We start from the raw sequence: 25,600 nt of genomic DNA, 5'->3' as shown, positions 1-25,600 counted from the left end.
AGCCAATTTTAGTGAACCAGCAGATGCGGGGGCAAACTAGCCCCCCCAAGCCACCCCCCGCCGCCTTTTTTTTTTTTTATATCTCCCCCAAAAAAAATAGTTCCCCTCTGAAAAAAAAAAACATGCCGACCAAAGAGTCCTGGTCACCAATAAATAAACAAAAAATGGGGTTTCCTCGGCCTACTGCTTCCCTCGCCAAGGGCGGTGCATTTTAGCCCTGCGCCGGGGGGCCCCCCTGGGGGCTTCGCCCCCACTGGTCTCCTCCAAAAACGCAGCCTGGCCAGTTGGAACTTTCGAAATGAGGCAGCTACAATCTCCGGCTTAGCTCCACCTCAATACCAGAGTTCTCCCTTAAAATCTCGGCTCCGCTTCTCCAACATCGGCCGCCGCCCTGTTCTGTGTGAGGCCCAGCAAGTCCAAGTAGCTGGCGCACAGAACAGAGCGGCGCGGCATGTTGGAGCAAGTGAGAGAGCTTGGATCAGAGCCGCTCTTCTTCCAGCACAAGCCTCCCCCCCCCCCCCCCCCCCCCCCCCCCCCCCCCCCCCTCAACTGGCCAGCTGCTCTCCTCCTTCTCTGCCTGTTTGTTCTGGCCGAGGAGGAGGAAACCAGCCGCTGGCTGGGGGAAGCTTTCTGCGCCGAAAGAGGCAGCTACTAATCTCGGCTTTGCTCCACTTCTCCAATGGTCCAGCACCACCCTGTTCTATGCGCCAGCTGCTCGGACTTGCTGGGCCTGACACATAGAACAGAGCATGCTGCAGGGGCATCTCGCAACAAGCCCCAGGACATGTGGTCACCTGCTGGCTGGCCGGGCCAGGCCGAGACCTGGAAGAGGCACGTTCTCCAGGAAGAAGCGTGCTGCAGGAGGCGGAGTGCCGGGCAGGTGGGCGGATGTTCCGGGACCACTTAAAGGTCGACTTTAAGAGTGCCCCCATGGAAGAAGCCGAGCAAAGCGTAGTGGTGTCAGGGGTGACGGGGCATGTGTGTCCCTCCACAAGGAGTATGAAGGGAGGCAGACACCGTACCTCTCAGGAAAAAGTAGGTGCCAAAGCCCTGGCTGTCACCTGGGAGGGGACCGTGGAGGGACCCATCACATGCCCTTGTTGCCCCCGCCGCCTCTACTTTTGTTCTCGTTCTTGGCTTCTTGGGGCGCTCTTAAAGTCAATCTTTAAGAGCTGGAAGGCGTTTTGTTAGATCGCCACCAACTCATCGTTGGGAGAGGTGTAGCCCCTGAATACACGAGAAGTCTTGGGCAAAGTTCTCTGATTTTTAAAACGCATCCGTGCGGTGTTTGCCTCCCTTCATGCTCCTTGTGCATGCCGGGAGCACCTAACGAGCAAAAGAGGCGAAGTTGACTGCTATGAAATGAGCACCTTGGCTTCCCCTCTTGCTCCTCACAGTTGCCCTGAGCTGGTGCGGTTCTTTACTTGGGCAGCCAGAGGCCCGCAGCAGCAACAGGCAGTTCTGCCCGGGCTCCGCTCAGGTGTCCGGCTGGGGCTGTCAGGAGTTGCTACCGCCCGGCGCAGCTCACACGGCTCCAGTCCCGCGTTACCTTGGGAACAGAAAGGCAAAACCAGGAGCCGCTGAGCCTGAGCCTCCGGTGCCGCTGCTGCCGTTGCAAAGCACCACCGCGGCTCTTCCTTTTTGCCTTTCCCTTCCTGAGGCAACACGGGACTGGAGCGCTAGCGATAGCAACTCCTGACTCAGAGGGCCTCTGAGGGAGGGGAAGGAGGAGAAGAAGGGGGGAAAGGGGGCAATTCCCAAAAAATCTTGTGCTGACCCGGCCCATCTGTCAAATTTTAAAAGTCAATGCGGCCCCCGAGCCAAAAGTTTGCCCACCCCTGGCGTAGGGGATGGTTCTGTGCAAGTGGCCAGCCAAGTGTGTGCAGCTTCATTTGCACAAGCAGTGTGCATGCACGCAGGGGTGGGTTTCTACAAGTTTTGTCCACCTCTGTAGAACCAGTAGCTCTGAAGAGCAGCAGACATAGAACCGGTTCTATGTCTGCTGATGTTTTTGCCCACCCGTCCACCCGGGCTCTTACCTGATCTTTATTTCCTGATTTTTCAACTTCAGCTGCCGAACAAGGCACAGCTATAGTTAAAAAAGCAGGAAAAGAGGGCTGTTTCAAAGGCTGCGGTCTCTGCACACAGCGTGCTGATGACGATTTGCAGGCACGCGTCTCACAGCGTGCAGGGAAGCACATCATAAATTACCAAACCTCATAAATACCGAACCGGTAATTAACCCTGTCGTATCCCACCCCTGCATGCACGCCTTCTGTTCACACAAATGGAGACCGTGTGCACGTGCTCGCCTGCTGCTTGTGCAAATGGAGATGTGCGTGTGTGTGTGTGTGCTCACCCGCCATTTCTGCCATCCGGTTGCAAACAGCTCATGACTCACTATTGGGCCACGGCTCAGAGGTTGGTAGACCTACCTTAGACCACATAGAGCTTATGCAGATTCTCTATGCGTGTTTATCTTGGAGAGCTCCCTGGTTTTCAGAGGAACCAGGAGATGAAGCAGCATAACAGATGCCTAGAGCATCACAAGAAGACAAAGGAAAACTTGTAATGCAGCCTCCCTCTGGAGATACAAATAGAATTGACTCTTTTAGCCTGTGAATATTGGCAGTTCCCCAAGCTCTAAAATCAAAATAATGTTGGTGGCTTTTGGGCCTATTTGTTATGTTTAACTATGTTAATAATAAAATTTTATACATTTATTTTTAATTGATTTATTCATTTGGGTTGAAATGTTAATTATTTCTTTGGATAGATGAGTGGCTATGTACATGTTAAATAAAAAATCTCGATGTATTTAAGGTAGAAATAAACTTTGTCTGTGTCTCACTAAGGTACATATGCCACGAACATAGGAAGTTGGCAAGGTATGTGTTTTGCTTACTTTTCCAAAGTTTTGCTTTTCACTGAAAGAATGGGAGGCCTTTTCCCCACTTTTTTTTAGAAATAAAGTGGCATCCACTTTACTTATATAAGTTACATAAATCCATGTGTTTCTCATTTTGAACTTTGTCCCAAAGTATTACCTAATAGTAAAAAAGGATCAATGACCTACAACAAGGAGGCATCCCTTTCAAAAATGGCAATTTTCAGTGCAGAATGATGAGATAAAACATTTGGAAAGCATTCCAAAGTGTGCGGAGGGAAGCATATGGCAAAGGGAAGGTGTGGCAGTGGGTTCCAGGAAAGTTTCAGACTCATCAGGTGTCTACTGGATTTATCAAAAGGTGCATTATACCCCTAAGGTATTCTTTACCATCTCATTGAAACTTATATGTGGGACTATAAGTATTGCTCCATATAAATATGATTGTTTTGTTATACTAAAATAATACTTTAAAAGTTCTGGTGTGACAAGGAGCCTGATAGGTGCCATCAAGATATGTTGGACATATTTTGGTCCATTGCAGTTTATACTTTTGTATTTTATTTTTAGAAACACAGAAAACAGATGGCCAAAAAAGACCCAGTAGTCCATTGAGTCTGCCCTTTGAATTTTTCATTTTTGTTTTCTTTTTATTTATTATTTTGAATTGTGAATTATTTATTTTTTTATTTTATTTTATTATTACTATTTTTTAATTTATTTTTTAATTTTTTGTCGGGGGATAGATACATGTTTTTCCCAAGCATGCTTAACTCAGTTACTGATAATTGACTCTCTACTGGAAGTTGGCTCCAAGCTTCCACTGGTCTTTCTGTAAAAGTAATACTTTCTAACATTAGTTTTGAATTCCTTTCAAGAAGCTATGCATAAATGTTCTTTTATCAACATTTATGACAGTTCTGTGATACCATATTTTTTGCTCCATAGGATGCACTCCCCTCCCCCCAAAGTCACAGTGCCGGTCCTTTGGTGAATAGCAACCGGGCTGCCGCAGCAGGGTCCTTTTACAGTGCTGTAATCCACCTCTTCTGTATTTGTCATTACCTGCCTCTTCTGTCTCTTTTCTGCAGTCCAGGAGTCAATAGGCAGAGCTGGCACATGAGAGGACACCTATCTGTGGTCCTCTCAGGTTCCGATTTACAATATATATATTTTTGTTTTCCTCCTCTAAATCTAGGTGCGACTTATGGTCAGGTGCGTCATATGAAGTGAAAAATATGGTAGTTATATTTTTAAAAGTATCGTCTCTACCTCATACTGTACATCCATGGGCGTATCGTTTAACACAGACCTTGGTCTTAAAACAATGAACAGCATTAAACTAATACTGTAAATATTTCTGTCTGTTGTATTTGAAGGTGTGTATGATTTTTGATATGGAGTTGGTTTCCATTAATTTAGGTGAAAGCTTCTAAATTCTATTTTTGTTGGTTGTGCAACCTAGACTTATCTTTTTTTTTTTAACCAGGTTATGAAGGTTATGATTATTATGGTGCTCAAGCCAGTAACACTACCACGGGTCCCACATATAACTATGATGCTACTGTTCCCCCAACTACCTGGAATAATTCTAAAGCTTCTGACATGACAATGGGTACTAGTATGCCAGTTGTAAATTATAATACTGGAACAATGGAGGCAGAAAACTCTGATTCCATCATAGCAAAAATAAACCAGCGTTTGGATATGCTATCAAAGGAAACCAGTGGCAATGCTGGAGAAGGCATGGAAGATCAAGGAAGGTAATTTAAATTTTATTTTTAATCAGTTTTTAAGACTTGATTTTTGCAGTAAAAAAACTGATGGGATAATGCTTTGCCTGCATAGATTAGTCCAAAGAGAGCGATTTTAAAGATATCAGGCTGGAAACCAGGAAGCTACATTTTAGTCCCACTTTAGGCAGAAGACAGCTAGGCGACCTTGAGCCTATCATTCTTTTCACCCCTAGGAAGGCCAAACACTTCCGAAAATATTGCCAAGAAAGCCACAGCAATTTGTCCAGGCAATTGCCATAAATCTCTCTGTCTCTGTGTCTGTCTTCCTGCCTGCCTCTGTCTCTGTCTCTGTCTCTGTCTCTCTCTCTCTCTCTCTCTCTCTCTCTCTCTCTCTCTCTCTCTCTCACACACACACACACACACATAGAGCTCCAAAAAGCCAAAACATTTGTTTTGATGTAAGGCTAGGTTGTCTCAAGGAAAGCAATAATTTCTATTTCATATATTGATAAGGAGCTTCCTTTCTCTATTACAGTGGTAATAGGCTTGATTTGGAAGAATGATTAGATTGCAAATGTTGCACCGATAATTGATTGCACAACTTTAATAATGAGTCACATAACTGGTTTTGAGATTGCCGTCCTGCACATTTTGAAGTGTCTTTTCCAAATCAAACCTGAATTATTACACTGTTTCAACCCATAGTAAGTAGTGACCTGCTTCTCCAGAGAAATCATTACAACCTTTTAGAATAATGGTCCCTTAAAGTTGCTACCCAGGTATTTTTTTAAAAAAATAAATATAAATATTATATAATATTTTAAAATAAGAAACTTGTGACAAAGGGGAAATAATCCGTTTGAATGGATTTCTTGGTCATAGGCCTTTCTTTCTGACCCTTCAGATAACTCAACAGAAAAATTGGTAGCAATCCATGAGAAAAAAAATAATGGAACTGCCAGCATGGTGTAGTGCAAAAGCTGTTGGAAGGTCCAAAGTGACCCTGGAAGCTTGCATTGGACAGATACTATCTTCACTCCAACCTATCAGAATAGTTGTGGGGTGAAAAGAGGGGATAGAATGTTCTGTATACTGCCTTGAGCAAGATTCAGTCTGCGTCAGTCACCAGGACCAGAGGTTTACTGTTCCAAGCTTTCAGACTCGTGCCATGACATCTTCAGGGAACTTCTCTCTATCGGAATACTTGCTTTGGGCTGCTATATGTGTTGTATGTATGTGGTGCCTTCCTATTGGTTGATTGGTGTGTTACTGGCTGGCAATTGGCTGTTGTTTCCTTGGGCTGCCAATCCCTCGGTTCCTAAGTACCTGATAAGCTGGTGGTAAATCAGCACTCCTGTTGACTGACAAGGGGCCCTGTTTTGCAGGCTTCAATCACTTCCCTGGCTATCTTTGTAATTGCATGGCCAACTATCTTAGTAGCTGTGAAAGTGAATGCATGTTCTTGTTCATTGCAATGTGAGGCTATCAGTGAGTTCGGGTCTCCTCAAAATCTCTCGCTGCCATGAGCCCCTGATAAAAATATGGAGTATTTACTCATAAATTTTATAAAGTGTATAAAACTGTTGTCCAATACATCAGATGATGGATCTGTTTTGCCCACGTTATCAGTTCTGATTGTGTAGAGGTTCTTGGCTCTCAGGTGGAGTTCATTCCCAGCCTAACTACTTCACAACCTATCAGTGAATGATGGCTGTGGATTTCTGCATCTATGACAGATATTCAGCTGTTCAATAGACAGTATTGTTACAACTGAACTGGAACATCCCCAACATGGGTATTGGTAGTTCTTTAAAATCTCTCCTAGCTACTGACTGGATTTTTTACTTGTGATACAGCTCTTTCAGATTTGAGTCTTTTGAATCATACGACTCTAGAGCCGCAGTTCCTGACCGTGATCTGTACAGAACCAGTTATGATTATAATGAAGTTGGATTAGATCGGAATGATACTTTCGGAAGTCACTTTGATGGTCCTGGTAACCGCAGAGATCAACCTGGTAACAGAGGAAACAACTATGGTTTTGTTAGAGGGAGGGTCCAAAATCGAGGTCGTCCAAACACTTTCAATCGTGACCACTTCATGCCCTCAAGTACAGAACGGCTGTCTACACATTGGAATGAAATGAATTACATGGGCGGGAGGAATATGGGAGGACCTGGACCCAACAGGCTTCCATCACTCTTTTCTCGAGCACTTGTCCCTGAGTATAGGGATTATGGTGATTATGGAGACTATGGCGACTATGGAGAGTATGGCAACTATGGGGATTATGATTATGGCATGATGGGAATGCAAGGAATGGGAAGGATTCCTGGGAACATGCCCTTTGGATTCAGCAGAACACGTGGCAGAGTAAGTTTAACATGCTAATACTGGGTATTCTCATAGCTATTTTAATAATTATGACTGAGATTACTTTAGTAACTAAGAAAGTTGTGATAATCTTATTCTTTTTACATGTTCAAATGCATACCATCTTATTTTTTGTCTTTCCTTGCAATTTTTAATTTTTTCGATGGAAATGATATTGATAGGATCAGCAAGGAATAGCAAGAAGCATTCTTAAAATCTCTGGTACACTGCTGGTGTCAATAAATGGGCCAAGAATGTTTTGTTCAACTTGTCCCTAGCCCAAGAGGAGAGCTTTTCGTGGTCGTCTGGGTGGGCGTTCAGATAATGAAGGCGGGTTATACAAGCGGAAACAACCCCAAAGTGGAGAGGAACCTGACAGCAAGCAGGCAAAGACAGAAAGTGAAAGAGATGACTCTGACAATGGTAAACATTTAATTTATTTTGAGATCTGGATGCATTATTTGCTGAGACTAATACCTAGCTTCTAATCTATTATATACTTTGGCAACATCCACATTCAGTAGAAATGCGTCTCTGAAACTCAGAACTTCACAGCATTGTCATTTTTTAAAATAATGTATTCATTTTTAATAATTATATTTTGTTCATATCTAGATAAAAATGGTTCAGAAAAGAGATCTTGTGCATAACGGTACTATTGTTTTAAACTGATACTGTTGTTTGGACTGTTGAAAAATAGAAGCCATGCATTCACAGTGGTTTTATATTTTGTGTATTGACAGATGATGGTGAAGAAGATAAGTCAGCAGATGAAGGAGATAAAGGTGTAAGTATCTTTCCCAAATAAGATGAAAATGTTGTTTTCTGACATGTCTTTGAAGCTAAAAGTATTATAAATATTGTATGAGTTATTCTATTCATAGAATAAATAAGAATAATATACAGTATGTTCATCATGGGCCATATGCAGTTTTGAAAACCATTGCAATTGGAACAGTGCAATTTTCCATTTTTATTTCTTTAAAGTTTTTGCTCCTTAGAGATTTAATGTCCCAAAAATATACAGATAGTCCTCATCTAACCACTTGTTTAGCGAATGTTCAAAGTGACACCGGCACTGAAAGGTGGGGGGGTTTACAATTGGTCCTCATTGTGATTGTTGCACTGTCCCTACAGTGATGTGATTGTAATTCATGTACTTGGCAAGTGGCTCATAATTATGCCGCAGTGTTCCACAATCATGTCTACACGATTTTGCAACCTTCACCACCAGTCTTTGCAAACAAATTCAGTGAATCCAGCAAGAGGTTGGAAATGATGTTAATGTGACCACACGTGATTGGTGCATGATTCACCTAATGATGGCAGGTGGGACATTCAAAACTGCCATCATATGTTGGTGTGGTCACATGACATTGCTCTTTACAACTGTGTCGCTTAGTAAAGGAGTACCTGGCCCCAATTACTGTCAGTAAAAGCAAGGGCTACCTGTAATTCAATACAGAGTAAAAAAGAAAGCATTTGCTCTTCATAGCACACAGGATAATTGCTTCATTCTTACTCTAGAATTCTAATTTCAAAGATCATATTATCAAGCACAGCCTCCAGATGTGTTGAAGCTACACCTCTTATGTTCCAACCAACAAGATAATAATTATGCTTGCTGGGAATTCAGGGAATTGTAATCCTTGTGCATTCCAAGAATGCTGCTAGTCATGTGCAAAATCATTCTGTCTCCAGAGATGAAAATGTCTTAAGAAGTTGTATGATGTTGCTCTGGGCCACTGCAAGAAAAGCTGGATCATCTGCTTGAGACATCATCAGTACCTAAAATGATACAAAGTAAAGAATTCATTTTCAGAAAAATATTTGTTTCCCATCCTATCATTAGGTCAGCAAAGGCTGATCAAAAGTTAAATCATTGTAGGATACAGTAAGTGTTATTGCCTCCTCAGAAAATCAATATAATAGTGAAGATAATTTCATGGTTGCCTACGATCGTCTGCATATAACCAGCACTGTCTGTACAGTTCATTCATCTGAAAAGAGACTTTTTATCTCATGTCCACATTGTCATTTCCAATTATGAGACAATTGTGCTACATGTAACCTAAATGCAGATTGAGCTTAATATTATTTACTCTGCAAAGCATGCTTGAAAAGAGCACATGTGAATCCTGAAATCCCTTTCTTCCATTAGTTTTGAACTACCTGCTGTCCAGAAAGTCCAATTGCACTTTCCATAATTTTTAAATACTGGAATGAATACATCTTCAAATAGAAGAGGCTATAGTTCTAAGAACTAGGGAGGATTGAATCTAAATGAATATAAGTTGTTTATATTTGAATCGATAAAATCAGTCTATTTATTTGTCAGCCTTCTTGTAGAAAGTTGTTTTCAAATTCTGCCTTTAAAAGTTGAATTTTCAGAAGTTGTATTTCTGTTAAATATTTTTAAAATCAATATAAAATCATTGTTAACACACTTTATATAAATTTCTTTATAACTCTAGAATTAATGTGTTGCTTCTTCCTCTTTTTTTCAAGGAGTATAAAAGGCAATGAAGCTCTCAAAGGAAAAAGTAGGGTAAGATATATAGATGCAATTGAAAGAGCGATGTTTCTTTTCACTTGGAAACATAAATTAACTTTAGACTGAACCACTATTATTTCTTTGGGGATAGCATTCTAGTATCCAAGCTTTCCTGCTTATAATGTGGTTTTTTTTAAAAGAATAGTTAATAAATATACAAGTTGTACAATTCTTGCATAGGTCTTGATATAACAAACTTTGGATTCAATGAAACAAATTTCTGCTGTGGCTTATGTCATTGGTATAATGACATCCACAAATCTTCACAATGCCCTCTGTTTAATTCAGTGAGATTCCCAAATAACAAATTTCACTTTTCCTCAGTTAGTCTGCTTAATCAAGATTTCATTTTAGTTTGTTAGAATATAGTAATGGCCTTTTTATCTATAACCATGGCCATGGCCTCATTAAATCTAGAAGGTTAATATTGTAATAATACACCAGATATCTGTAAACCTTGAACATGTATGTTCTTTGGAAGCTTCCTTCTTCATCTAGTTTTATATTTTTAGATTATTTTAATTGAAAAAATATATAGGTGACAACCATCTGCCTCAAGAACAATCCATATTTCCATTAATATCTCTGACATCCCTATAAATCCCAGAGGTGCTCTTAGAAAATAAAATAGTTAAGTGGCTTTGCCCAGAGAATTACTGCTAATGAATGTTTTTAAAGTGGCAATTTTGTCCATGATAACATTCCCCTATCTTGTTCTCAAAATTCTACATGTGCCTACTGTTCCAAAATAGTTGGTGACTTCTTCCCTAAATGCTTATAAGCAAAACCTCAGAATGACTGAAATCAGTATTTGTTGTTGCTTTATCAAAATTGAAGCACCTTTGAGTACTGGCATCATAAATTCAAATTTGTAATGTTCCTTGTCGTATGATTGAATGACTGAGTTGTAACTTGTCTTTCATTTAGAAGTTCGGGGTGGCAAAAAGAAAGTCCTCCCATTTGTTTTTTTTTTGCACAATGCTCCTGTGAGGTAGGTTGGTCTGAAAGAGCAACCTAGAAATTTTCTCTGGCTGTGTGTGGACTAGGTTTCCCTGGTTCTAGTCCCAACACCTTAGCTACATTATACTGCCATCTTTCATTACATGTTTACTTTGATTTCTCAGCCTAATGAACAGCCCTGCTGTTTCCTGGTGATCTCCCATCCAGGTATTAAACAGGTCTGAAATGGCTTATCTTTTCAGATTAGACAAATTAGGTCAGCTTCGTATTTGTAGTAAAACTATGCATATGTGTCAGAGTCTATGATGTATAAATAAATGTTTGAAATTACATTAAACATGAAATTGTGGTACTTGTTTCTTAATACTATTCCCACGAGATTATCAGCATATAGGTCAAAGAGGATAAATAAATGAATGTTGCCTCTTAAATATGACTTTCTTTAGCAACTGGAGATGGCGGTGATGATGATGATGAAGAGGCAAAACAAAGAAAAGAGAAACAGAGGCAAAGGGATCGAATGCGTGACCGTGCAATGGACAGGTAATTAAAACAAATAAAAATTGGTTTAAAGTAGCATACATAAGATTGTATTTACTGAGCTACATATCAAAATCTAGTGGGTGGAGTGAAGAGAAAAAAATAAACTAATTTATGAATAAAGATAAATGTATAATTACATATCACTAATTATTTTCAAGTTATTTACTGTTATTTAATTATCATTTTAAATGTATTATACTTTGTCGACAATTACTGCAACCTTTTATGGTTTATATCCAAACTTTTGTGCGATATATGCAAACCTGCAACCTGAGGTGGTGTACTTCTTTCGTATAAAATATTTATTTTAGTTTTTAAAATGTTCATATGATTAGGTATCACTAGTTGAAATATTCGAAGCTTCTGAAATTATACCCAGAAGAAAATAGCCTGCATTGTTTAATATGATTTCTGTGATTAACATTGGTGCCTGTAGCACTGGAATGTTCCCATGCTTGAGATTTTGGAGCGAGCTCTGCTTTTTGCAGCATTCTGTATGAAGCAACGGGGCTCCTGCCAACTGTCTTCTGAGTGCCACAATGGTAACACATTGCTTGTTCATTTTCATAGTTTTGAGTGTTTTGCTTGGCATTTATAGGGTTTATGACCATCCCTGCTTCTGTTAGAAAGCGTCACAGTTGTGGAGGCAGGCTTCCTACTTTGGATGGGCAATTTTGATGCTTTTTTTTACCCCACTGATGGTAATTGTGGAAGTCTATCTTTCTGTCAGGTCTTATAATATAGGCCTCTTGTATTGGTGGTCTAATTGCTACCACATTTGCACTCTTGAGTACCACAGATGCATCTATAACAGCATAACTGGACACACTTACTACATTTGTGTTCCAGTAGTACTAAGCCCAGCTATGACTAACCATGCAACAAACCCCCACCAAGCCTATTACAGGCAGTAATTTAGCAGGAGATTTTGACCCCACCAATTCAAGGCAGATCACTAGATAAGCAGAGGTGCTTTTTCAAAAGGCAACTGGACTTTGGTTTTCCTTGAAGACGTTTTGTTTCTCATCCAAGAAGCTTCTTCAGTTCTGGCTGTATGTTGGACGATGGATGGCTTTATATTCCTTGCAGTCATCTGATTGTTAGCACTCTTTCTGAGAGTCATTGAGATCACATGGAAGTTTATTGGTGCCCTCAGAATCATATGAATAGCGCAAATAAAGGCTGGAACCTTATTGGAACTGCCTATTATTTCTTGGGAAAGATTTGATTGGTGGTTGGGAATGGTGTTAACTCTATTTTGATAGAGTTACTTGTCAGTCAGTTATGTGTGTTTTGAAGCTTGTAATCTATCATCTAGTCAGGTGTTTAATACATCTACAATTCCTGTTTACAAATACTAGGAATATAGATTATAAGGTATGTATTTTAGGAATACAGAAATTGATCTAAGTATGTGCTAATAATTATAGATTTCTGAAAAGATATAACAGAACCACAAATATATTCAAATTCCTTAATTGTAGCACCATTCATAGGGCAATTATTTCAACTCTTATTAATATTTCCTATAGTGTACAATATATACAAAATAAACATTTATGTTACACTACCATAAAAATGAATGTAATACAGAACTTAACAGAATGTTTTTCCAGAAGAATATCTATGAGAGTAAAGATAGTGTCTTGTTGAAAAAAAAATACTGCTAAAACATTGTTTCTTTTATAATGGTAAAATGAAAATTCAACATCAATCTAGGGGTATGCTACAGAGAGTCCCCAATGTAAGAATAAGTTCCATTCCCAAGATCTGTCCTTAAGTTGAATGTGTATGTAAGAAAGAACAGTAGTATTGTATAATACTATGTAAGTAGTATTGTATAACGAACAACTTGTCTGTTTATTTGGAATCATTTCATATTTAATTTGAATTTTGCTATAGTAGGCTCCATTCTTAACTATAGTTCATCCTTAGATCAGAGCGTTCTTAACCCGGATACTTGATATATTTGCTTTATTAAAATGCTATATGTTATATTGGAGAAAACATTTCAAAATTAAATTAGGTCATAGTTTTTGTCAAATTTGTAGGATGAATTGTACTTAATTTATTAATTTACAAATTTAACTTCATAATGCTTCATACTTTTGAAACTGCATTTTATAACAAAATGGTTTCTTATAGAATTCAGTTTGCCTGCTCTATCTGTAAGTTCCGAACTTTTGAGAATGAAGAAATGGAGAAACATTTGCAAAGCAAATTTCATAAAGAAGTCTTGCGATACATTAGAACCAAATTACCTGATAAGACAGTGGAATTCCTGCAGGTATACCTTCAGAAAATTCTAAACTGATGTAAATAATTAGAAACAATTAACTGTCTTCACTGTTGAACAGTTTAATTAATTTAATCATTAAAAAAGTGAAAAACTATTAAAAAATTTGTTATTGTTGTTATTGTTACTTAGATTTATTGTAACCCTTAGTCCAAAAGATTCCAAGCAGTTAAAAATACCTCTAAGTAACATAAAACCTAGATTGAATATTTCAGTACTCATTTAAATAGTTAAATTTCCAAATTAGACAAGATGTTAAAGTTGCTTGAAGGGTTACACATTTTAGTTCATGGGTTTTTGTAAAATTAAATTTATTATTGCTATAAATGATTTGTTAGAGCCACTATAAAGGCTTCTGCTGTACATTTTCATAAGTAGTAACTAAGGCTTTCAGTGGAAAAATGTAATTGAAATTGTACATTGCTACTTAACTATTAATTAACTTTCTGGGAAGATTGTATTGCCATAAGGCTGGAGGCGTAGTTGCAAAAACATATTTTACTGGGCTGCTTTTATTTATAATTTAGGGCCAGTAACTTGTATATTTAACATTGTCTACTCTCATTCTGTAGAAATACATTGTGAATAGAAACAAGAAAATTGGGAAGCGCCGACAAGAGCTGAGTGAGAAAGAGGGTACCAAACCAAAACCTGACCCATTTAAGGGTAAGAACATTATTAAGAGTAGAAGAAGACCATTTGATATGCTTTAACTATCATCTAGAAATTGTACACAATGCTGCAGTTGTCTTAATCCCTTGAGAAATAATGTTTTAAGTAATCTATATAGGTGGTCCTCACTTATGTCATTGCTGAACAAATGATATTTTGAACTGGTCCTTGAAATAACAGATGTTACAATGCCCCTGCAGTCGTGTGATCAAACTTTGGGCACTCGACAGCCCACCTGCATGGGACCCTCCACCTTCCTGTACCCCATATCTTTTGGATGCCCTGCACTCACTGTCCCTACTTGCCACTCCCAGCTGACTTTTGTCATCTTCCTCTCACTGCTGATGAACCAACAGCTGGCTTGGGCTCTTGTTGGCTTTAGCTCCTCATTGTGCACAGCCTTTCTGAAGCCTTCCAAGGCCTTGTACAGCTGCTGACTCTACGAGCCAGACTAGGTTTGCCTTGTCAGCAAAGGGAGGAAGATGGCAAAGGTTAGCGGGGGACAGTATGGGCACTAGAGGCAGTGGACAGCAGGATGGCCAAAAAGAGTGGGGATTGGGAAAGCAGAAACAAGTGCAACAGGGCTGAGTTCTGGACTATCGATGGCACAGTTTTGGCTTAATAGGGAAATGTAACTCTGAATACTCAAACTGCTGTTGCTAAGCGGTATGATCACTTGATGTTTCACCTAAGGACTTTCACCTAAGGACCACTTAGTAACAGAAATTCTGGTCCAGTTAATGTTGTTAAACAAGAGCAACTTGTAATGCAAGAAAAGAAAGTTGACATTTAGAAGGAAAAAAATATAACAACTACTAACTTGAGACAGCAGGAATATAGCAGACAATGCAGTATCATGCAGGAACAACAATGACAACAACAACAAAAAACTGGAGACAAGATATTTATCTCTTGTCAAATGACTTTTTAATTTTACATTTGTATTTTGGTCTTCCTTTAATCAGGGCATTAAACACGAGATTATTCTATTTTTATCTTAACCCTGTGAAACCCTAAGAAATTTCTTAACCCTAAGAAATTTCTTTTTATTTTCTCCCCAAGAATTCAAAAAAGTGTATCCCTTGTCCAAAACTTTCCCACTAGAGCAAAGCTTTCCTTGGTTGGACTGGGCAGTCATGACCTTGTGATATATATCACTCAATATACAGTAGCTCAATTACTGAGAGTGCCTTGAGTCTGGGTTTAATTGGTCATTTACAGCAGTTCCAAGGATAATGTAGAGATTTGAAAAAAGAACATTTAGAACACTGAGTTGTGGGAGACTGATCTAGCATCTGCTTTTAGGTTCAGTCTTTACTGTAACCCAACATGTCTACAGGCACCCGATGAGAACGGTTGCCTTATGCATCAGAAAGCCAGAGCGTGTGAAACAACCAGTTTGTTTTCTTTCAGGGAGTTAGTCGAGTAGAATAGAATACAAATACATATAGACATAAGCCCTGCAAAATGGAACAAGTCACCATGGGACAATTGGCCACAGGACAATTCATCATGGGACAACTCACTTCAGGGACAATTTAGCAATTCAATTTAATTATTTAAAATAAATAAAAAATATTTCAATTTTTATCATTCACATTTCATTCTTTCGCTCCTTTGGCATCCTTTCTTTAACAATCCTATTCTATCATTTCTTTGATATTAGCTGTGGCAAGTTGGCCATGACAATTTGTCATAGACCCCGAGTCCTGGTGATGCAGTGGTTAGAATGTAGTATTGCAGTGCAAGCAAACTCTGCCCACAGCCTAGAGTTCGATCCTGATGAGGCTCAAGGTTGACTCAGCCTTCCATCCCTCCAAGGTCAATAAAATGATGGCCCGGATTGTTGGGGGCAATATGCTGACATTGGAAACCTCCCAGAGAGTGTTATAAAGCAATATGAAGCAGTTTGCAAGTCTATGTGCTATTTGTTGTTGCTAAAATTAATATTGGGATAAATCCTTTCTTTCATTTGGAGGTTTGGGGAATTGAACTGTGCTCCTAATTTCGCAAATGTTGTGCAATCCTATATAAGATGGAGTGAACTGAAAACAGGCAGAGAGCAGTGAAAGAACTTATTTTCAGGTTTATAGTACCAATTCGTTAGAATCTTGTAAGAACTATCAGGAAACTTGAATTACTTCATTACCAAAATGTAAGAACTCCATACTCTAAAATCTTTTTCACTTGCACCTAAAATGTATTTCTTTAATGTTACTTTATTTTATGTTTACATCCCTAATAATGCTATTAGACATTACATGATAATCTTATAATCCTTTTCCTTCATGATTTATTTATTTTTATTTTGTCTTTGCTTTTTTATAAATAACACAAGATGACAAACATACATAATACTCCTTTCTCCTCCTATTGGTTCAATCCAAGGTCACCCAACTGGTTTTCATGCCTAAGGCAAGACTAGAACTTACAGTCTCCTGTTTTTAGGTCAGCACTTTAACCACTATACCAAACTGGCTCTCAGTGATGTTACTTTTAAAAGCTGTAAAATGTTTTAATAGTGATCATGACCATATGAATGTTTTTTTAAAAAAGGAAGTCTGGTTTACGTATTCAGACTATAGCTATTGTTCTGGTAAATAATATGTGTTTCATTTCTATTACCCCAGCATTGAATGGGAACATTCAATTTTTGTAATTTTTAATAGCATATCTAGGACTTTGTCAATAGCTTTTGTTCCAATTTTTTGGAAAACATCTGATTTATATTTTTTCAGGAATTGGCCAGGAGCACTTTTTTAAGAAGATAGAAGCTGCTCACTGTATGGCTTGTGACATGCTAATTCCTGCACAACAACATCTTCTTCAGAGACATCTGAGATCTGTTGATCACAATAGGAATCGCAGAGTAAGCAAAATAAATTTATTTATTTTTGGACAAGTCTATTACCTCTGGAAGATAACAACCTTGCAGCAAAGGGACATGTAGAAAGAACAGATACATTTATTTTGTTAGCTATCTTTCATCCAGGGATCAGTTAAAGTTCAAAGAATTTTCATGTCTCCTTTTTTTGTCAGTCAAATCATTTAAGGGTGGTATACATAATTCTTTTATAAGCCTCAGGCTAACATTCTGTAAAAAGTAAGTACATTTTATGTAAAGTTTTTTTTTCTTTTTAATGTGTGTAGACATATAAATATTTATCTTCATTATAGCAGTATATAAAGATAAAGGTGATGTAATTAAACAAAAAAAAACCTATGAAAAATTGACAATCATTTATTCAACCAAAAAATTGCAGACATGCCATATCCTTCTGTGGAAAAAGTAAGTCTACTCTTGGCTATAATATCACCCTCTTTGGCAGAAACAACTTCAAGTGAGGGTTTTACTTTTTCACAGTCTCTGATATTGTTTGGGATGATTTTTTTTTTTTCTATTCCTCCATTTTTTCAATTGTTCAGTGTTGGAGGGGTTCTTGTATGCACAGCCTGGTTCAAATCACCTCACAACATCTTCATGGGATTTAGATCTGGGTTTTGATTGATTCATATTTAAGGAGGGTGATAGGGGCATACATACTTTTTCCACATGTAAAATTTGCATTTATGGTTTTTTTTTAAATTAATGTTGAAATTAACATAAAATACTTGTATGTTAAAATATATGAAAAATACGTTAAAAATGTCAAAGGAGTGTACTTAATTCTTTCACTATTGTTTATGTGATAGTTCCAGTTTGATACCAACAAACCTGCTGTATAAAATCAAAGGTTAATATAAGGTTCAAAATCAGATACTTATGCTTGCATTCTCAGTACTGCCAATCCTCTTTATAGAGTGACAAACACTTTTCAATTTAAATAAAAATGATGAATACTATAGAAATATTTCCATACTATAAGGATTGCTTTCATTTTTCAGAAGCAGTAAGTTTGACTTTTTCTGCCATTAGACTAAATTGTGTTTATTAGTGATTTTAACCCAGACTGATAAAAAAAGAGAAGGAATGCTGTTAATGGACATAAAATAAATCATTCTTACTGCAGGAAGGAAAAGAACAATTTATGACTTATAGACTTAAGAAAGTTTTTGAAATATAAATGGTTTGAAGTATTGTAGAAATATAGATTCACTTTTTTCACTAATAGGTGGTATGAATCAACTTTAACAGAGACATTTAAAGAACCTTTGCTTTACACAATCATATTTTAATTTCTTGTTCTATATTCAAGTGTTACAAAGATTTTGATTAACAAGGTTTGGAAATATTTGGCTTCCATGAGTGAAAATGTCTTCTAGACATGAAAGGAAAGGAAACCTACTTGAGGGTCTGCTGAAGGAAAATGATTTTGATTAATTTTCTCCAAATTGGAACAGTATAGTGGGGCTTCATAGGACCAGGTAAGCTGCAGGAAAAAATGTTTTATCCTGCTCTTCCTTGAAAACAAGGTCCTATAAGGGAAACTATAGATCTCTAGATTGAATCCTATATAACTGTATAGACAAAACCCCAAAAGAATTTACTGTTTTTAATCTTAAATATTTGCAATTTTCCATGTCAATCTCATGTTTATTTTGTACTTAATAATTAGAATTACTTATACATTGTATGTGTTCTTTTCAGATGGCTGCTGAACATTTCAAGAAGGCTAGTTTTCATATTGCTAAAAGTGTCCTAAATAGCAAGCACATTGTGAAAATGCTAGAAAAGTACCTCAAGGTAAGAAAGCAGGATATTTGCTGCTCAGTCCAACTTCTGTCAGAGCAGTGGAGCAGAAACTCCAGTTTGGTCTTGACTGAGCATTTTATTAGTTACTGAGTATGCTGCATGTATCTTTCATGTAAATGAAGAAACAATGCTATTTGTCCAGTTATGCATAGTCTGAGTCTAGAAATAGTGTGGAATTCACTTTTTTTCAGATACATTGGATAAGTTGGATAGTTATTCTAACAATTAGCAGAAAATGTATAAGAAGTCTTTAGCTGTTTCTAAGTGGTGTTGAAGAAATTAAAATTAAATTTGATGAGAACAGTATAGTAAAACCCTAAATGGGAGCTTAGTGCCCAAAATCAGCACTGTCTGAAATATTTTTGTTTGTGGATAAAGTACTGGGTTTCTGGCTTATGGCAAGGAATAATCTTTCTTGAATGAAATAGCTCTGCTTTGATCTCCCAGCATTCCAAAGTCAAAGCATTTATTTCCCTGTATTCCCAAAAATCCTGTATGGAAATAATTGACATCAGCTTAGCCAATCTCAACTGTTAGACACTGATATATTAGGTGACAAAAATACTTGCATATGGCTCTGTGGGTCATGATCAGATTAGCCTTTTGCCTTGCTAAGAATTGAAAAGGCAGTACAGTCTCCAAAGCAGGAGTGTGATAAACCCATGATGGAAAGAGTGCATGCCTAGATGGGCACTTGCATGTCATGCGAAAACTTCTGGTGACCATCAAGGGTTTTCTTATGTAGCATATACCTAGTCATAGATAATTGATGACTTCCACTTCTGAGAGGAAAGATTGCAATCGTCTGTCCAAGTGAAGATGAAAAGCAAGTTTGGCTGCTACTATGACCTGGGAATCAAGGAGCAATCCAAGATTCAACAGGGACCCTCTTTTGACAAACACGAATCATGGGGTCTTGTGTGTCTGCACCCTCTCCCACTGGCCAACACTTTGGTCTTACTCAGACTGACCACCTGCCAATTAACTAGTTCCTGCTAGGCAAGCACTAGCAAAATTGAGACACTGCTCTCCGGGTCCATTGAAAGAGACTTTGAGCTGAGAACATCAGCCTCTTATTGGTACTGATGGCCCATATATTGAGGCTGTCTTCCCTTAGCGGCCTCTCATACACGTTGAACAAGAGGGGTGACAAAATAAACCCTGCGGTAGCTCACATGAGAGAGCCCTGGGGCAGATGAGCAGTTGCCCAGTGCCACCCTCTGGGATCTCTCGGAGGAAAAAAAATGGAACCACTCAAGCGCAACTCCGTCTACCCCTGCTAGGGTCCGCAGGTGCCTCAGCAACACCTCATGATCAACAGTATCAAAGGCTGCCGACAGGTCTAACAGAATCAGCATGGACCCCTGACCTTTGTCCATCAGCAGGAGGAGATCTTCGACCCACCCAGCACTGTCTCCGTACCATACCCAGGTGCAAAACCAAGCTGAAAGGGGTGAAGGAAATCTGAGGATTCCAGGTAATGCCAGAGATGCCCCATCAAAACACTTCTCATCACCTTCCCCAAGAAAGGAAGGCTAAAGGCAGGGTGAGATTGTTGACATCAAGAGATAAGTCTTGAAATACTTAACTTAATGCTTCCTGTCCTAAAGGATGATGGCACCTTGCCCTTCCTGAGGAAGCTTGTGACAGTCTCCACCAATCTGGGACTCTGAATCCCTCTCCCCTTTTTCTTTAATAGCAATTAATGGACAAATCCAAATTGCAGGGTAGAGCCTAATGCTCTTTAAAAAGTCCAGAACATCAATAAATAAGGCCGATTGGCTGGTTTTTCAGTCAAAGAAGAAGGGACTACTTATGTTACACGTGCATGAAACTTATTTCATGGAAATGGCAGTCAGGTCTGAATTTGATCCTTCTGGATCATAGAACAGATTCTTAATTTCTGGATAGAGAAATCATTATTCAGCCCAGTTCTGTGGGTGGGATTCATTGGATACAGAGAGGCACGGGACTTCACTCACTACCCCCATGAATGTAGGAGTTCAGAAATTGTTGCTTCTGTGCGATCAGGTACTTGACTAGATTCTGCCCTTAGCATGATGCTGCTGTTTATTGTACATACATTAGAGAAGAGTTACAAGGATGGGAGTAGGGAACATAGTGATTTTGGATACTATCATGGAATGGACAGGCATATCATTAGCATATGCCTGATGCTTTCATATGTTATTTTCTTTATTAAAGAACCAAAATCCACTTTAGAACCAAACAAAAGCCCTGTTCCTGTGGTAGACAATGCCAAAACCTGACCCCAATCTGAATAAAATTAGCATGGCTTCTATTTGTACAATTCCCATTACAGTTGCCACCTAGTGTTCTTGGACAGAAAGTAATCTACTTAATAATACCACTGAAATCTGTAAGTATCCATGATTAATTATAGCCCTGAGTCAATGCTGGACTTTGCTTAATAGGATCTAGAGAGCTGACTTGTTGGCTGTTGAATAAAACTGGCCATTTCTTAAAGATTGGAGTTTCTGCCACTAAATTTTATGCTCTAAAAGTAATTTGAGAAATGAATAGTCTACAGAGGTCACAACTACTGTATTTTACCTAATATTTACTCCATTTATTGTAAAATTACCCTTATAAATCCATAGTGAACCTATTGGAATTCTTTCATCCTACTGTAAGTCGGAGACTTAGTCAGTCTCAGGAGGTTTAGTGGCCAACAGTGATACGTAAAAATAATAATAATACCTTGAATAAAATATAGAAACAATTTTTGGGGTAATTTGAGACAGAAGAAGGAGCCCTTCTGCACTGAAGTAGATACTCATTTTTCAGACATTCAGTCTCAAACTTCTGTATTCTAGGTCTGAGAGTCTCTAAGACAAGATCAGATGGTTAAACACTGATAACATTGTACTTCCTCCCTTCATCAGGGTGATGATCCATTTACAGATGAAAGTATTGACCAAGATGTTGAAGAATCTGAAGTTTTAGAAGGTGCTGAAGGTGAAAAGGAAAGTGCTACTGTAGAGAAAAGGGAGAATACTGGGGAGGTGATCGAAACCAGTGAAATCATTGAATCTAGTAAACCAGAAGAAGATGAAGCACCTTGCTCTGCTACAGGTTTTTCAAAAGGTGAAACTGACGTGAAGGAAGAACAGGCAGAAGAGAGACCAGGTGTATCAGAAACAGCAGAAGTACCTCCTCAAGAAAATCTTGATGCAAAAGCCGAAGAAGTCCAAGTGGAAAAGCAGCAGTTTGTGGAGGAAGGGAAGGAAAACGCCCCTGAAATAATAACAGCTGAAAGCAGCAGTGTTGAGGAGGACCCTGTGGGGGTAACAAATACAGAGCTGTCTCAGGAATGACCAAATGAATGATTGTGTGGAGGTGTTTTTCCTGCTTTGCTGTATAATCTTTTCAGTACTTCCTCCTCATAATCTTTTGGTATATATTCCTGAATTGTTGCCAGCTTTGTTTTTGTCTGAAGCAAAGGATTCATCTTTCTGTATGGGAAACAGTCTTGTACTGTATTGTGAATAAGGTAGAAATTGGCAAGCTGGTCAGGTTACTTAGCTGTAAATTGATACCTTCCTGCATTTAGAACAAATAGAAATAATAGAAATAAATAAATGTGTTGATATTGAAATCCTTTTGGCTTTCACTTTCCGATGCAGAAAGGAAATATGGTGTCATTTTGAAAACGGGGAGGGAGTAGATGTTAAATGTATTTTTTTTTCTCTTGTAAAGTTGATTATTCATTTAAGTTTCTGGAAAAAGAACTTGCCATAACGACTGTTAATGTCATTTAGCCAGTTTGCAGTATTGCATGAAAAATAGCATCTGTAATTATATGCAAAATGTTAAGCACAAACTTACTGTGTATCACACTTGAGTTGTCATTTATGCTGTGCATTATTTCAGAAGTTGTACAGGGAATGATAAGCTGGTTCTTCTTCATTATGTTGAGAGAGAAGCATACACTGGGAGGAATGTTATTGCAACACTGCAGTCTCACTTCCCTCGTCTCCCAAAATCTGTCAGAGGGGTATTATTCAGAGAATAGATTGTCAAAAACTCTGCATGCCAGGAATAATGAAGCAATATCAAGGGCAGTAAAACGTAGATAAATTGTTATGATTGATGCCTGTAGCATAGCATTTGAAAGTAGAACGAACACACTTTCATTGAATTGGCAATTAAATAAACTTCCAACATGGAGAATTACTGTCTGGTGTTAGTTTAATTGGCTCCAAAACAGGCACTGAAAACATAATTTATTCAAGCTAAAAGACCTGTATTGACTGTTGTAGTTCAGGGTGCAAACTTCTTTTCTTATTTCAGAATAACAGAGGTATTAGATAAGAGAAATAAACTTTTCAGATAGTATATAAAAAGCTGAATAAATATTAATTCTAGGTCAAATTTTTGTATCAATTATATAGGATAATAGCAATTTCAACCTTTTATCAGCAAAAAAGAGAGACAAAATTATTATCTAACAATATTGTTTTATGATTTGTTCTGCACACAAATAATTTTAAATGTATTGCATAACCACACTCACAAATTATTAACCATACCCAAACCACATGTTTTTAAATGATTTCTAAACGTTTTTCTTTTGTTAGTAGTTGTGTATTCAAAATGGGCAGAGGAATCTATCCAGTTGCTATGAAAAAATGTCGATTTTCACTGAGGTCACATTATAAAGCTCCACAAAAGTGCCCTATTTTGAAGTTTTATTTATTTAATATATTTATATGCTGCCCATGTCCCTGATTAAACAACCCTGGTGGCTTACAGATTATCAAAGGATAAATAGAAAAGGAATTAAAAGTGTTAAAACTCTGCATAAAACAAAAACCAAGGATGCATGGGAATGAGGTCTTACCTAGTTATCAAACGTGTGATTACCTATTTTAGTAAAGGCATTGGTTTCCATTCACAACAGCTTGTAAAGCAGACTATCTGGCTTCCATTAATGTTTGTTAGTTAAGATCATTCAGAACTGTTGATAGCTTGGAATTAAAATACCTACTGTTGGCCATAAACATTTTTCTTTGCATTTCATGAGTGCTTATTTCCAAGGACCTAATCATCACATTTTACTAAGTGACTTGTTAATCAACCTTTATTGAATAAATCACAGTGATAGGGCTCTCCATGCTATACACATGGCTGATATGCTATAACGCCAACTACTTAGCAGAACATGTGCTTTGTGGGTAGAAGTTTCCAAATTTGTGTATAATTTCCAGCAAGGGAGTCCCTGTTCATTTTCAAAACAGCAAAACTGTGTCTACTAATGAATAACAAACTGTGTTTTTTATTGATCGATTTACTTCTGATACATGCACAATAGTCAGAATATGGAAAGACTTGGAGGTATATACAAAAGTGCCTTGCCCAAGACAAGAATCCTCATACTATCCCAGATAAATGGCTTTCCAAACTTTGCTTGAAAACCTGCTGTGATGATTTGAAACCCATGACTCCAGAAGGCAGGCTGTTCCACTGCTTAATGTTCCTTTCAGGAAATTCCTTTTAATTTTAAGTTTAAGTCTTCCTTTATAAAGCTTTCACCTGTTTTTTCTCTTCTTACCTTGTGAGAGATGGATAATACATCCATATTCTTTTCTCTGTGACAGCACTGTGCTATTGTGTCTTCCTATAGTCAAAGAGGGCTGAAACATTCTAAGTTCTGGGAAGCAAGGTAATATTTGGAAGTGGAAACATCTCCCCGATTCACTGGGATAAAAGGAGAGGAGGGATAACACAATTACATAGGCAAGATTTTGATATTATTACTTATCTCAATAAAGTACAGATAGTCCTCAGGTTACAACCATTCATTTGAACACTGTTCAAGGTTAGGATGGCACTGAGTGAATGGTAGTTAAAATGGATCCTTGTCGTTGCAGTGTCCTCACTATTGCACGGCCGTAATTTCCCACATTCTCTACTGGTTCCCCACAAGTGAAGTCAATAGGGAAGCCAGCAGGAAGTCAGAAGTTGCAGTCAAGTGAGATCCTTGGTCAGCAACCCATATGGTCCTCGCTTAATGACTGCAACCAAGACTAACTGCAATCTTAGAACTGCCATTGCTAAGTGACATAATCACATGGCATTGCACTTTATGACCGCATTGCTTAGTGATGGAAATTCCAGTCCCAATTGCCATCATCACTTCACAGCTACCTGTATAGTTATATCTTCCTATGGGGTTTATCCTTTGGTCTGATCTGATGGGGGGAACACTCTTCAGACTTCTAAAGGCTCAACATACCCAGTTCTTTAAGCCTCTCACCATCTTCACTCTTCCCAGTTCAGCATTTTCTTGAATTCTGGTGATAAGAATTGGGTGTAGTATTCTAGGTATGATCTAATCAGTCAGCATAGAAAACTAACTTGCAGCGATCTCATACATATGTTGATACTGCTAGACATTGTAGCACCTCTGTCACATATTACTTGACTCAAACTGTGGTGTACTAGGACATCCAGATGTCCTATGTTGTACCTTGCATCCAGTTTTTCCTATCCAAGTTCATATCCCTGCATTTCTTACCAATTAATTGTATTTTGTTACAAGGGTCCAGTGTTCAAGGCTATCAAAATCCTTTTAAACTTAGAACTTTGCTTCTGAGTGTTAGCAATACAGAGGTGGTATTCAGCAGGTTCTGACCAGTTCTGGAGAACCGGTAGCGTAAATTTTGAGTAGTTCGGAGAACGGGCAACTACTACCTCTGACTGGAGATTTTACAGTATCCTTCCCCTGCCACGCCCACCAAGCCACACCCACACAACCGGTAGTAAAAAAAAAATTGAATCCCACCACTGATACACTCCAACATTGTATCATATGCAAATTTAATGAGCATAATTCTATCCCCTCTTTTAACTGCTTTATGAA

The 25,600-nt window shown here is 38.3% G+C and overlaps 1 protein-coding gene across 3 annotated transcripts in view; it reads left to right on the top strand.

The window, feature by feature from the left end:
* Positions 1 to 23,738, top strand: part of AKAP8 (A-kinase anchoring protein 8) — a 28,674-nt gene extending 4,936 nt beyond the window's left edge. Inside the window, exons 3-14 of one of the 3 annotated variants that reach the window (XR_003371732.2) lie at positions 2,856 to 2,888; positions 4,377 to 4,650; positions 6,480 to 6,996; positions 7,275 to 7,419; positions 7,740 to 7,781; positions 10,957 to 11,053; positions 13,199 to 13,340; positions 13,922 to 14,015; positions 16,760 to 16,890; positions 18,610 to 18,705; positions 19,998 to 20,191; positions 21,621 to 23,738. Coding sequence is in view for 2 of the 3 variants with exons in the window: in XM_026676969.2 (XP_026532754.2) it covers positions 2,856 to 2,888; positions 4,377 to 4,650; positions 6,480 to 6,996; positions 7,275 to 7,419; positions 7,740 to 7,781; positions 10,957 to 11,053; positions 13,199 to 13,340; positions 13,922 to 14,015; positions 16,760 to 16,890; positions 18,610 to 18,705; positions 21,621 to 22,052 (2,003 nt within the window). In the remaining variant the exon portion in view is untranslated. The remainder of the gene's footprint in view (positions 1 to 2,855; positions 2,889 to 4,376; positions 4,651 to 6,479; positions 6,997 to 7,274; positions 7,420 to 7,739; positions 7,782 to 10,956; positions 11,054 to 13,198; positions 13,341 to 13,921; positions 14,016 to 16,759; positions 16,891 to 18,609; positions 18,706 to 19,997; positions 20,192 to 21,620) is intronic. The other 2 variants (XM_026676969.2, XM_087955650.1) reach the window with 2 other exon arrangements.
* Positions 23,739 to 25,600: the final 1,862 nt, after the last annotated feature.

This window comes from Notechis scutatus, chromosome 2 (genome assembly GCF_049901735.1).
Source record: "Notechis scutatus isolate UNSWTSFEM ecotype Mainland chromosome 2, rNotScu1.2, whole genome shotgun sequence".
In the NCBI taxonomy this organism is placed as follows: Eukaryota; Metazoa; Chordata; class Lepidosauria; order Squamata; family Elapidae; genus Notechis; species Notechis scutatus.
This window is presented reverse-complemented; position numbering and strand designations above follow the sequence as displayed.